We start from the raw sequence: 12801 nt of genomic DNA, 5'->3' as shown, positions 1-12801 counted from the left end.
CCCCCCCCCCGGCTTAACTCCTGAAGAAAAATACTTTCTTTCTGGATTGTTTCTATATACAAGTAGGCTTTAAAAAAATCACAGAAGGGGAGACTGGAGCTGTGATCAGGATGTAAAGTGAGATAAACAAACAAACAAACAAACAAACAAATTGCAAAAGGAGCCAGGCTGTGGTGGTACATGCCTTTAATCTCAGCACTTGGGAGGTAGAAGACGAATCTCTGAGTTGGAGGCCAGCCGGTGAGTTTCAAAACAGCTAGGGCTACACAGAGAAACCCTGTCTTTAAACAAACAAACAAACAAACAAAAAATAGCACAAAAGAAAATCTTAGGCCAGAACTCAGGACAAGCATCAATATAAGGGATGCACACTGTTCCCTGGCACCCCAAGTTGGGTGGCCAAGCTTGCAAGGCCTGTCCGGGCTTTGGAGATTGCCTTATAAATCTAGCCAAGATCTTATTCCAGAGCTAGCTGCTGAGATTAGGCTGTACCCTACTGTAAATGAGTCCAGATTGTATAAAACAATTTGTTTTTTAGGTTGAACCTTGACCTGGGAGACTCCATTTTGAGAGAGGATGATGACTGCAGTCCCCGGATGGATGACCTACAAACTGCACCATCTGCAGGCACCACTCACACATACATCATGGACTGATAAATGATTTATTCCTGGGAATAGAAAAGGATATATTGGGGTGAGTTAAGACTGTAGGGGCATATGGGGTATACCATATCAAGAAAATCAGGCCCAAGAACTTATTAGTCATGCCATAGAGAAAAAAAGAGTGTAACTCCCTCCCTCAACTGGACCCCATACAAAGACGGACATATAACACTAGAGTGGCATAACCTCACCAACCTGACACCCAGCATGTGTCAGGGATAGACACACAGGAAACTCCTGACTGTCCTTGGAGCTTCACCTCAGATCTGACCTCAGCTGTAGCATGCTTGACTGCCTCTCCACTCCCCCCCCCCCCATTTGTTCACTCATTTGGATCTGAATATGTCCTGGTCTGTTTTGCTCCACCCTGAGCCTTGTTCTCAAACCAAGCTCTCAAAAGGCTCTCTAAACCTAATAGGTTCCCTGCAGCTGGTGTGGGCTCCTGTTCATTGTCTTATCTATAATAGACTTTGTTAACATTCCCATCAGCCTAATTCTGGAATCTTCTGAACTCTGCTGCAGCCTCTTTTAACTTGTATCCATTATGTAAACCTCATATAGAGAGATTGAATGTATCTTTACTTTGGGTTATATAATATAAGAATTAATATTAGTAATTAAGATTGGGTAAAAAGGACCTGCATCTGCCTGGTCCAGAATACCAAGATAGATGAGATTATCTGGCAAATTGCTCCCATTGAAACCTCTGAACTTTGTGACTCCAACGTTATTGAATAAAGTTTGACATTATGGAAAGGTACAACCATGCTCATCTACACTCCTAGCATCGTACAACCACAGCATCGTCCCTGGGTAACGGGGCTGCAGAGGCAGATCTAGCAGGCTCTGAGAAACTGGCCCCTCAAACCTTCCCCGGCAAGCAAGGAACCTGGACTACCTCTCATGGAGCCTCTGAATATAGTCCATTAAGTGTTCATGGTTGTGGATTCATAGCTGTCTTCCTCGATTTACCCTCTTACCACGGGTCTCACTTGCTTAGTTTGTAGTTAAGTCCCTGCAAACTCTACTTTTAATGGTAAACCAAGCTTAGTGTCCGTTCCCAGGCTGGCTCCTGCCGTGAGACTTCAGATGTATATGCACAGGAGGGGCCAATATTCCTCAGAGTTGGGAGAATGCACAGTAAATGGAACGTTTTGGAGAATTATCTCACCATGTTGGATTCCTGCTTTTTCGCTCCAGAGAGTGAACCCAGCTAGTCACACAAGCAATTCCAGCTGGGAAGCTTACCCAAGCCGCCTGCTAGGAGCAGACTGTCACCCAGGCACATTCCTCTATCTATTCAGCTGGGGCAGACTCATGGGTGATTCCTCAGACTGCCTAGGGCAAATGGCCCTGTTCACATGCTGATGACACCTCCTCAGTGTTTCTGTGACTCAGGCTCATCAACAGATGCCACCTGGGTGAGGTCTGAAGGCACATCCTGTTGATTGATGGGTACATGCACTAGGATGCTGACCTCTCAGGGTGATCATCTGATTGCCTGGCCATCTCCACAGAGGTGCTAGGACTGGATTAATCTCAGTAGTTCCCAGAATGGGCTTGAGACCTATAGATATCCTATACTGTTCCTGGAGTGGGTTCCTCAGTGACTAATCTCTCAGGTTTAAGAGCCTACATGTTTCCTTTAGGCAAGTTTCTGTCTGTGTTCAGGAAAAAGGGGACTCTTTTATTTACTTCCAGCGTTTGAAACTTTAAGTATAAAATTTGCTTGCCTCTGTCTTTATAAAAAGGGGCATAGGAAGTTGAGTTTGGTCACAAAGAACCTGTAGCAGTTGAACATTGGTTCAGTCGTTCTCTTGCAGCTTTAATTCATCCTCCTCCCTTGAACTAAGCTTCATTTTAAAAGTGAGAGATAATGTTTTTTTTTCTTCCAGGGTTGCCATGAGCAGGAAGTGAGTCCATAAAGCCCAGTGTGTTGGGCAGGATCTGAGGGCAGGTGAGGGTCAGCACATACAGCTTTGACCTTCGTGAGTGCCACCAGGTGTCTCACCTAGCTGCGTATCTTTGGGAGTTGGAGTGCTACCCCTGTTAGAAGGGGCCCTGCTTCACAATATTGCTGCTTCTGTTGAGTGCACCCATGGGAGATGGCTGGCTGCTCCCTACCCATAGAGGCTGCACTTTCTCTCTCTCTCTCTCTCTCTCTCTCTCTCTCTCTCTCTCTCTCTCTCTCTCTTTCTCTCTCTCTCTCCCTTCCTTCCTTCCTTTCTTTCTTTCTTTCTTTCTTTCTTTCTTTCTTTCTTTCTTTCTTTCTTTCTTTTTCTCTTTCTTTCTTTCTTTCTTTCTTTTAAAAAAGATTTATTTATTTATTTTATGTATATGAGTCCACTGTAGCTGTACAGATGGTTGTGAGCCTTCATGTGGTTGTTGGGAATTGAATTTAGGACCTCTGCTCCCTCCTGTCAGCCCCGCTTGCTCCGGTAGACTCTGCTTGCTCAGTCCCGCCCAAAGACTTATTTTATTATTATACATTAGTACACTGTAGCTGTCTTCAGACACACCAGGAGAGGGTGTTAGATCTCATAACAGGCGGTTGTGAGCCACCACGTGGTTGCTGGGATTTGAACTCAGAACCTTCAGAAGAACAGTCAGTGCACTTACCCACTGAGCCATCTCGCCAGCCTGAGGCTGCACTTTTTTTTATTAAACGTACTGGTGAACTGTTGCTATGCCCAAGCAAAACCATGGGAAAAAGGGCCCAGCTACAAGCCTGGGAAGTGACATGAGGAAAGGAAGGGTGATTTCTCTTGGGTTAGTTCTGATAGGAGGGTGAATGTATACATGCACGTGTGTGGTGTGTGTGTTTACGAGTGTGTACCTTGTCCAGTTCACCAGGTCTTTGCTTGGGCTCAACAGGCATGACAGGAAATTGGCCTGAAATGGATGGAACCAGGATCCTGGGCCAAATGTCTTCCCACACTCTGCTCGGTCTCCCAACACTGCCCTGAGTCCTGTCCCACAAAGTCAGCCGAAAGGCAGCAGAGTATGGATCCTGCTGGTTTAACCGGCCCAGGAGGTGAGCATCACAGTCCCCCTCCACAAACTGCTATCTGCCAGGGCAGTGGGGCACAGCAGCCATTTCCAAGAGAAGAGACAACTTGGAGAGTTTCTAGAACACCCTTTCCCTTTTGTTCAGATATTTAAGATAATTATATTGGAAATTTTACAAAAGTCCCAATTCTTTGGAAGTATGTTTATAAACCTCTCAGTGTGCTGGGGGTGTAGCTCAGTTGGTAGAGTGCTTTTCTAACGTGCATTAAGACCAAGGTTCCATGCCTAATATCACATAAAGTTGGGCATGGTGGAATACATCTAAAATCCCAGCACTTGGGATGTAGAAACAAGAGGATCAGGAGTTTAAGATGATCTTGGATCGTATGCCTAGTTAAAGACCAGCCTGGGTCACACAAGACTGTCTAAGGACCACCCCCACCCCCAAAGTATCTGTTCTGCAGTAATGAATAACTTCTCACATGAATTAGAACAACTGTATAAGATGCAAAACTTGTAACACTAGATATGTTTATTAATTTCTGAAGACATAGCATTCTCATATCTTTTGGGCTTGGTTGGTAAGATAGTAAAGTATGTCCAATCTTGATGTACAGATGAGAGAATTGCTCTAAGACAGGGTGAGTCAGCATAGAACATCCAACATGAAGCTCTTGACTGGAGGACAAGCACCTCAGAAATGTCTGGGGTGAAAATAAGAGCAGTGGGGTCTTTTGCTTCCGGCTCTGGGGCTGGAGGGAATTCAGAACATGGGTTATGTGCTTTGCTCCACTCTGCCTCGATATCCAGCTCACTAATGCAGGAAGATCTCATCCAAATTCAGAGTGATGCCCTTCGAAGGCTTCTGTGGATTGATGCGAGATGTTTGAGGCACAGGCTAAGCAGCTCGGAGATGTTTCATCACCCACTAACTACCACAGGGGCAGCAGCCAACACACCTAGGCTCCTCCTTCATGCACAGATCACTACCCTACCTACTCATAGGAACCCAGTCACAAAGTTTTGCATTGAAGAGTGGTTAAACCTGAACTAGGGAGATGGGTCAGTAAGAGCCCTTGCTATGCAGGACCTGAATTTAAATCTCTTTGAATCTATGTAAAAAGCCAGATGTGGCTGCATGCCTGCCATATCAGTGTTGGTGGGGAGGGGCAGAGATAGAGGAGTTCTGGGGCTTGCTAGCTATCAGCCTAGCTCCAGGATGAGTAAAGAGATTCTGTCTCTGGAGAGCATGCTGGCCCTGGACTCTGATCCACCTGTCTCTGCCTCTCAAGTGCTGGGATAAAAGGTGTGAGCTGACATCACTTGTCTGTAAAGTAAAGGACAATCATGTTACAACCCACAGACCCAGTTAAGCTAAGTCATAAGGAGGGCTTAAGAGGGCTGGGGGAGCAGGGATGACACACGCATGGTTCTCTCTGGGAAGGGAAAATAGAACAGATTTTGTGGAGAGACTGAGAGCAGGAAGGGGATCAGAACAGGAGAGATCAGGCTGGGATGGGAGGGGAGGAGGGAGAGAGTACTGGGAGGCAACTGGAATTGGGGGGGCATTTAAGGGGCAATGTACTGCAGTGGAAACTCCCTGTAGTCTATGAGTGACCCAGTGGGGAATACAGAGCCTGAACTGGCCTTCTTCTATAACCAGACAAAGACTGTAGCTGTGAGACTGGGAAATCTACCCAGCCACAAAACCTTTGACCTACAATCAGTCCTGCCTATGAAAAGTGCTGGAGTAATGGTGGCACAGAACTTGTGAGACTGGGAAGAGCAGAGGGAGGGGAGACTGCTGAGAGGTTGTAATATATTAGAGAATAGAAGACAAAAATGGAAAAAAAAGGAGAGAAATACTGTCTCAAGAGAGTAAGGCTAAAAATAGAGTAGGATACCTTACGTCCTTCTCCAGCCTTCTCCAGCTGCCTGTACATGGGTGCATGCACTTGAAACACACATGGGCATGTATACACACAAACACACATATACACACGAGAGGGGGGGGAGATTAAACCCAACAAATAGCCACAGCCGAATGTGACTGAGAATTAGACCCATAAGACCCACTGAAGTGAGCGTAGGCACCCCTCACAGGAGAACTGTAGTCTACTCCCTAGGTCAAAGATGAGTGTGGGGAAAGAAAGAGGAGCTGGTGGGAAGCAAGGAATATCACAATGGGGGAAAGGTGTTTGCTGCTTTGTCAGCAAACTGACTAACCCAGGGCCAATGGGTCTTCCACTGGAAGCAGAAACTAGAGGGGCCTGATCTCTTCGTGAACTTAAGAGGTGTTTTGACCACCTGCATTGTCCCATAAACCAGGGTCATTCTTTATTTCCCCATAGTTTGCTTCTAGAAGCAAATATTGACCCTCTCTATGTCTACATGTCAACAGTCTCTTTGTAGACACATACAGAAATATGACACATTCCAGATGAGGGATGGTGGTTAATTTGCAGTTTGTTACAATCTAGTTGGGTAAGCAGCCCCTGAGACATGTCAGTGGAAGAATGAGACTGGTTGTACCAGTCACACAGGATGGATGAGCTCCTTGTCACCACCCACACAGTAGCAGCCAGCATACACATATGAACACAGGTGAACTTGGACACAGGTAGACATGGTCTAGTCTTTCAGGTGTCTGGTAAGACCCACATCATCCAACTGAAGAGATCTAGTTATAGGTTAGAAAATAAACGACATTTTCTTTAAAAGAGAACAGATCTTCTTTGTTTCTGCTAAAATACCAGCTATGAGGAGGGAAAGGGGCTTAAGTCGGAGCCTCTAGCCAGTGGACTGTGCCTGCTAGGGTACATCAGCCTAAGGTAACTTGAAGGTCGTTGCTAGGCTTATTTCCTTGTTGTTTGCTTATTTGTTTTTTTTTTTTTTTGCTTGCTTGTTTTTGTTTTTGTTTTGCTTGTTTTTGGTTTCTCAAGACAGGGTTAGGGTTACAGGGTTTTTTTGTTTGTTTGTTTGTTTGTTTGTTTGTTTTTTCCAAGACAGGGTTTCTCTGTGTAGCCTTGGCTGTCCTGGAACTCACTCTGTAGACCAGGCTGGCCTCAAACTCAGAAATCTGCCTGCCTCTGACTCCCAAGTGCTGGGATTAAAGATGTGCACCACCACTGCCCAGCTAGGGTTAGGGAGTTTTAATCCCATATCCTAACTAGGAAAGGTTAAGCTCAATCCTAACAGCCTTGAACTGATTCGATTCTGTCCCCACAGAGTCCCTCTGTCCATCTGCCACCCAACGTTTCTCCTCAGATAGAGGTTGTAGGGATACTGATTCTAGGCCCAGATCTCCCCTGATATAGCCAATCATTGGCTCCAACATAGTAAGAGAAGGCTGAATGTTAGGTCCATCTAGCCCAACTTGAAATCCAGTTCCATTGACACAGCTGCAGGCTGTGTCAGGTCTTGGAGAATCTGACTACTGTTTCTGACAGCTTTCTGAAACTTCTCAAGCTGAGCATGCAGAAGGCTGTCACAAATGCACAAGACACGGATACATACACATGCCACCACCACATACACCATACCAAATTCACTTCCCACCATATCACACGTGTACACTTATTCTTTCTCTCTCTCTCTCTCTCTCTCTCTCTCTCTCTCTCTCTCCCTCTCCCTCTCCCTCTCCCTCTCCCTCTCCCTCTCTCTCTCTCTCTCTCTCTCTCTCCAAACAAAGTCAATGATCCATGTACATCTTGACCTATGGCCTGGGTTTGACAAGCACCTCCCTGGATCTTGAAATAGGACAGGCATCATCCCCATATTGCACACCATCAGCCTACTTTAGGGTGACAGCTACAGGCTGCTGCAGCTGGCCTTGCAAAGACCTAGTCCTGGCAGTGGAGAAATTCTTGGAATTCTCGCTTTATCTGGGCATCCCACCCACGCACAGATCCCAGCCAAGGCGCCTGGAAGTAACCTTTTGGGATCTAAAGCGCCAAGCGCGGCACCCCGACGAGGTCACCACCTTCTCACCCACCACTCAAGGTAGTGGCAGGAGAGGACTTGTGCCCTTTACGCGGTGAGGGCCCTCGGGGCCTTTAAGGAGGCGGGGCTGTAAAAGGAGACTCCGCTCCTGCTCCGCCCCCAGGCCCGGCCTCCTGCGGTTACTGCGGGCCGCGGGCAGGACACCCTGGGCGGCAAGCCGGGAAGAAGAGCCTTTCCCTGCGCTTCCCAACCGCGCGTGGGGAGCTGCTTCCTCCGTCCCGCGTTTGGCTCCCAGGCGCGCAACGCTCAATTTGGTGCCCTTACCGTTCCTCGCCGCCCTCCCCGCTGCCTCGGTCTCCCAGGCCCCGGACCCTGTGCCCCTGCGTCCCGGCGGATGTCCTGAGTCGCCACCCGCCGGCTCCGCGCGCCCTGGGGCCGCGGCTGCTCGGGGAAGTCGGGGCGCGCGCGCCGGGTATGCGCCGTCAGCATGGGCTCGTGGCTCGGCGAGGTGCAGTGGCTCTTCCTGGTGTCGCTCTTCGTCGCGGCCCTGGGCACCGTGGGCCTGTACTTGGCGCAGTGGGCGCTGGCCAAGGCGCGACCCCCGCCCCGGCGGCGGGCGGAGCCGGATGAGCTAAGGCGCCGGGAGTCGGACACACTCCTTTCCTGGATACTGACACGGGATAGCTGGGGGAACCAGTGGCAGGCGGCCTGGGTGACCGCCCTGAACTGTGAGGCCGAAAAGAGAGGGGTGAGTTCCTAGGAGGGCGTGGTGTTTGAAGGTGAGAGGGGCATCAGAAAGAGCCCTGTTCCTGGGAGGCCGCCACAGTCCGGGACTTGCCACCCAGAGCCTACCGAGGCAAGGCATTCTTTGAAGTTAAAACCAGGGAGAGTGAAGCATCTGAGGTGGGGAGTTAACAACGTGACTGTTTCACACAGCAAACATCTTCAGCTCCGTGGGGCTTTCTGTGGGAGAACCACCCAGCTGGACCCTAGAGGATTCCGGGTGGACACCTACTGATTTTGAACCCGATAAATGGATAACTGTGACCCAAATATGCTTTCATTTCGAATCTTGTTCTCTGCCTAAAGCTTCTAAATTCTAAAAGGCTTGCATTTCTGAGCACATAGAATAGTGACCATTTATTGAGATCTCACTGCTTCTCAGATATGGCTCTTGGGACTGTAAATGCTTATGTCACTTCCAAATTAGCATGGCATCGTCATCGTCATCCATCTGAGGAAACTGAGGCCTGGAAGGTTTAAGTAGTCTTTGGTGTCAGAGCCAAGATGAGAACCCAAATGTGCTGACCTCCCACTTTGGGCTTATTCCCCTGCTCTGTGCCTCATACTCCTGTGGTTGTGTCTTTCATTGTTAATTGCTTGCTGACTTATTTTTACTTTTAAGAGATGTTAGTGTAAGGACAAGTTCCTGGCGTCTGCAATTTGGAGACATTCCACAGGGGAGTTAGGTTGGTGGGACAGAGCTGGCACCTGTCAGCACTGCAGCTGTCCCTCAGCTTGAGGTACACAGACCTCTCTGTACCTGCTAGGCAGCCCAGTGGAGAAGCCCCATACCACCACCCTTGAACACAGTAATGTTCAGTCATTGTCATGCCGAACCTATCCACTTTCAGAATATTCCACTAGGCCCTGAGCCTAGTCTTTGTGCCATGGCTTTGGCATGTGTAGCCATAGAGCAAAAAAAAAAAAAAAAAAAAAAAAAAAAAAAAAAAAGAAAAAGAAAAAAAAAGCAAATAAACAAACAAACAAAAAAAAAACCCCAACAAACACCCAGACAAACAAAAAAGAAAAAAGCTGTAAGTATGAATTAGCACAAATCCAAGAGTACAAGAGACTTTGCTCTGGACTCTTGGAAAAAGATTGGTTTTGGATGCAAAGGCTACAAGCTCAGTTGACATCTGTCTTGATACCCAGAATAGGTGCCCAGTCATCAGAGGTGGACCTCCCCAGGGTCAGTACTCAAGACATGTGTCCTCATATATAGGAGTAAACTTGATCCCACCATGAAGCTGCTGTCACTGACCGTCATTTGATCTGGTGCTAGAAGCCTGGCTTCAGTACAGAGAACACCGTGTTGCCTGAGCTGATGCCAGTCTTGCTCTCTTTTTCTGTAGGCTGCTAGCAAGGGTGCTGGTTAATGATCTGTAGGAGGTAGACACTGGTGGCCCAGGGTCAGTGCCCCTCCCTTCTGTGAATTTTGGATGTTTTATTTCCTGCCATTTCTTGGTTGACTTCCTAAGATAGGATCACTCTAGACACACTCCCAGGGCCTCTTGTGCCTGGAGGGTTGACCAGAAAGACGGGAACCTTAGCGCTGGTCTTGGTTGGGCAAGTGAATTCCCATGGAATTAGTGGCAGGTGAAATCCTATTATCTGTCACTCTGGCCTTTGTGGTTAGGGATGGCACGGGGCTGGGGTGGGCTGAAAAGGCACTGGCTTGTTTGCATGGTCTTGTCTGTTCTCTGCTCTTTGCCAAATTCAGACATTTATCTCTAGAGAGCTCCTATTTGAAAGTGCCAGTACCATATTGAGTGTAAGCTACTTAGTTAAGGTGCAGGGGCACTTTTGCACAGAAATTGGTGTTGGCTATCCCTTAGCACAGTTTTTGTTCTACTTGACTGACTGACTGATGCCTGAAACCCGAGAAGGCTGCTTGATTGTATTCAAACGGAGGATTTTGCGTGTAGATAGGAACTCAGTCACTTAACCTCTCTACTAGTATCTTGGGACTTGGCTGTTGTTACGGTAATGACACAGGGGGAACAGATGCAGGCATTTATCCTACTGAGAGCCCAACCCCAGCAGCCTCGCCTGCTGGAGTTTCTCGCTGCCCACCCCCTACCCCCACTTCAAATGCCACTAATCCCTGATTAGGCCGACATTCCCAGACTGCTTTTGGCACAGACAGCAACAGCTTAGAGGTCCCTTGCCTGACTCTGTCCTGAAATCTCTTTGCCCCAGCCAGGTAGGGAACTAATAATACTTTGGAGTCAACCAACACTTGGTCTGTCACTGACGGAGTGGAATGGAGAGACACAAGTAATGGTTCAATCAGATCCAGCATCTTCCGTGAAAAGGGGACTTTCCTACCCAGTGGGAACAGTAACCTGTCCCGTTCCAGATTTTATGCTAAGTTTGTGTTTGTGTGTGTGATGTGTATGCAGGCAGACCTGTAATGTGTGTACATGTAGAGACCAGAAGACAACCTCAAGGACACTATTCACTTTGTATTTTGAGACAGGGTCTCTGATTGGCTTGGAGCTCGCTGATCGGTTAGGCTGGCTGGCCAATAAGCTCCAAGAATCCACCTGTTTCTGCCTCTCCAACCTTCACAGCCTCCACAATGCTGGGATTACAAGCATGCTGCTCCTTCACACCTGATTTAGTTCCCTAAGTTCTGAGAATCTGACTTAGATCCTTACCCAGCAAGCACTTTTTACTCATTAAGCCATCCTAGTTGTTTTTAAATGGAAAGAAACTCAAACTTTTTGCTCAAGCCCTTCTCTCTCTAGAGGAAAGGAGCTGGAGCTTGAGGACAGAGAGCTCAAGGTCTGGCTTCTTCGTGGTCCCAAGTCATCCACAGCCATGCCCCGTGGGAAGCAAAGTCATCCTGAGCCCCAAGTGTTTCTAATGAATAAGGTCCAATGAAGAGGGCCTGAGGGACGTAGCCGAATCCTTGTGACCCAAGGACTAAGCAGTGACTCAAGGTCGCTTCTTTGTGCTCTTATAAGAGTAGCTGTGTGAGCTTCAACCCAGATTGCAACAGTCACTCCAGAAGTAGTTTATAGGGTGATTAGTTAGGTAGGAAAGAGGGGATGCCATCATTGATCTGGCATCTGGTCAGTGATCTTCCAGCCAGTAGGAATCACGGCACTCCTAAGAAATACCCTTGCGTGCTTCTCTATCACAGTGCCACATTCACAAGAAGGGCTTGGGTTAGCCGGAGATCAGAGAACAGGAGATACTTTCTTCCCCTTGGGTGAGAAGCCACCGCACACACCCGTCTCTAGCCATCTATCAGCCAGAGATCTGCTGTATGTACCCAGCAATGCTTATTGTTGATGGTTTTAACATTAAGTCTCCTTTCTTCACCAAGTTTGACTTTACAAAAATTTATGTTTATTTTCCGGGCCATATTTCTGTAACAGAGGCAGAGAACTCAGAAAGTATTGTGTTATCTGAAGATAGCTGCTCAGGGTTACCCCGGGACTGGCCTGCAGTCACCTGAATACTTTGGCTTGTGGTAATAATCAGTTACACTAGTGATGGCCCATATGCCTACACTTCCCAAGATTACCCAAGATTGCTGTTTCCACAGCCCTGGCTTGGAATGCCAGCATGCTGGTAGCAGGTAGCCTCACCCGTGGCTTCTGACATCCCTTCTACCCTGCTGCCCTGGAGAGCACATGCAGGTCTCAGAGCCCATGCTCTACTGCTGTTGTCATGGGTTTCTCTGGCGTTTCCTCTCTGCCCTCAACTGGCAGTGGTCCTAGATTAGGAAGATTCTTAGACCTGCTCATTTCTATAAACCTTCAATTCAGGATTTCCTCATAGAAATGTTCTAAAACAAGTGAGTGAGACTGTTGGGCAATTTATAGTCTTTGGAGAATGGGGAGTCAGTGTGAACTTAGAACATGTCTGAATAGCACTGACTTCTCTGAGATTCAGAAGCCTGTGTGTAAATAGTGGCCAGTGACTGCAGTGTCTTTCCATCATGTAGACTTTCAAGCTGTGCTTACAAAAACCAATGGCAGGAGCTGTGCACAGAAAGACTGGTAGTGAGACTCTTGACAGTCACTCAAGTAAGGGCCCTGGACCAGTTTGTTGCCCCCCACCCCACCATTGAGAAGTAAAATGGGTTTGGGGCAACTCTGTGAACTCTACCATGTCCCTCATACCCCATTCTCCCTTTTTGTAGCTTATACACTCAGGGCTATTCTCAGTACAAGGACCTTCCCACAGGGCATCCTAGAGTTCCTTGTAGTACGCATCTCCTTTCTCAGTTAATTTCTTGACTCCTTCCATTCTGTAAGGATGCAGCCCCAACTACACATCCAGCAACCTGCACTTGTAGTCACTTGTGCCTTCATCTGCTCTCTGTATTGTGAATTGAGGCAGAACTCAGGTCTGTCCAACTCAGAAGTGGCTGAAAGCAAGCCCTGTG

The 12801-nt window shown here is 47.8% G+C and overlaps 1 protein-coding gene and 2 long non-coding RNA genes across 7 annotated transcripts in view; 2 read left to right on the top strand and 1 right to left on the bottom strand.

Moving 5' to 3' along the window:
• LOC116086198 overlaps nt 1–1425 on the top strand; it is an 8318-nt gene extending 6893 nt beyond the window's left edge. Inside the window, exon 3 of the long non-coding RNA XR_004116850.1 lies at nt 539–1425. This is a non-coding gene — a long non-coding RNA (uncharacterized LOC116086198). The remainder of the gene's footprint in view (nt 1–538) is intronic.
• Nucleotides 1426–4186: 2761 nt separating this feature from the next.
• LOC116086197 lies at nt 4187–8051 on the bottom strand. The gene is made up of 2 exons (XR_004116849.1): nt 7941–8051; nt 4187–4539 (listed from the first exon to the last, which is right to left on the bottom strand). It is a non-coding gene; the product is annotated as an uncharacterized LOC116086197 (long non-coding RNA).
• Nucleotides 6689–12801, top strand: part of C2cd2 (C2 calcium dependent domain containing 2) — a 65498-nt gene continuing 59385 nt past the window's right edge. For 3 of the 5 annotated variants that reach the window (XM_031364572.1, XM_031364570.1, XM_031364573.1), the window contains exon 1: nt 7995–8364. In XM_031364572.1, coding sequence (XP_031220432.1) covers nt 8104–8364 — 261 coding nt within the window. In that variant the 5' untranslated portion in view covers nt 7995–8103. Of the gene's footprint in view, nt 6724–7791; nt 8365–12801 lie in introns of those variants that run through there. The other 2 variants (XM_031364575.1, XM_031364569.1) reach the window with 2 other exon arrangements.

The sequence above is a fragment of the Mastomys coucha genome, unplaced genomic scaffold (genome assembly GCF_008632895.1).
Source record: "Mastomys coucha isolate ucsf_1 unplaced genomic scaffold, UCSF_Mcou_1 pScaffold12, whole genome shotgun sequence".
Classification (NCBI taxonomy): domain Eukaryota; kingdom Metazoa; phylum Chordata; class Mammalia; order Rodentia; family Muridae; genus Mastomys; species Mastomys coucha.
The sequence above is the reverse complement of the archived record's forward strand: the minus strand, read 5'-3'. Positions and strand labels throughout refer to the sequence as shown.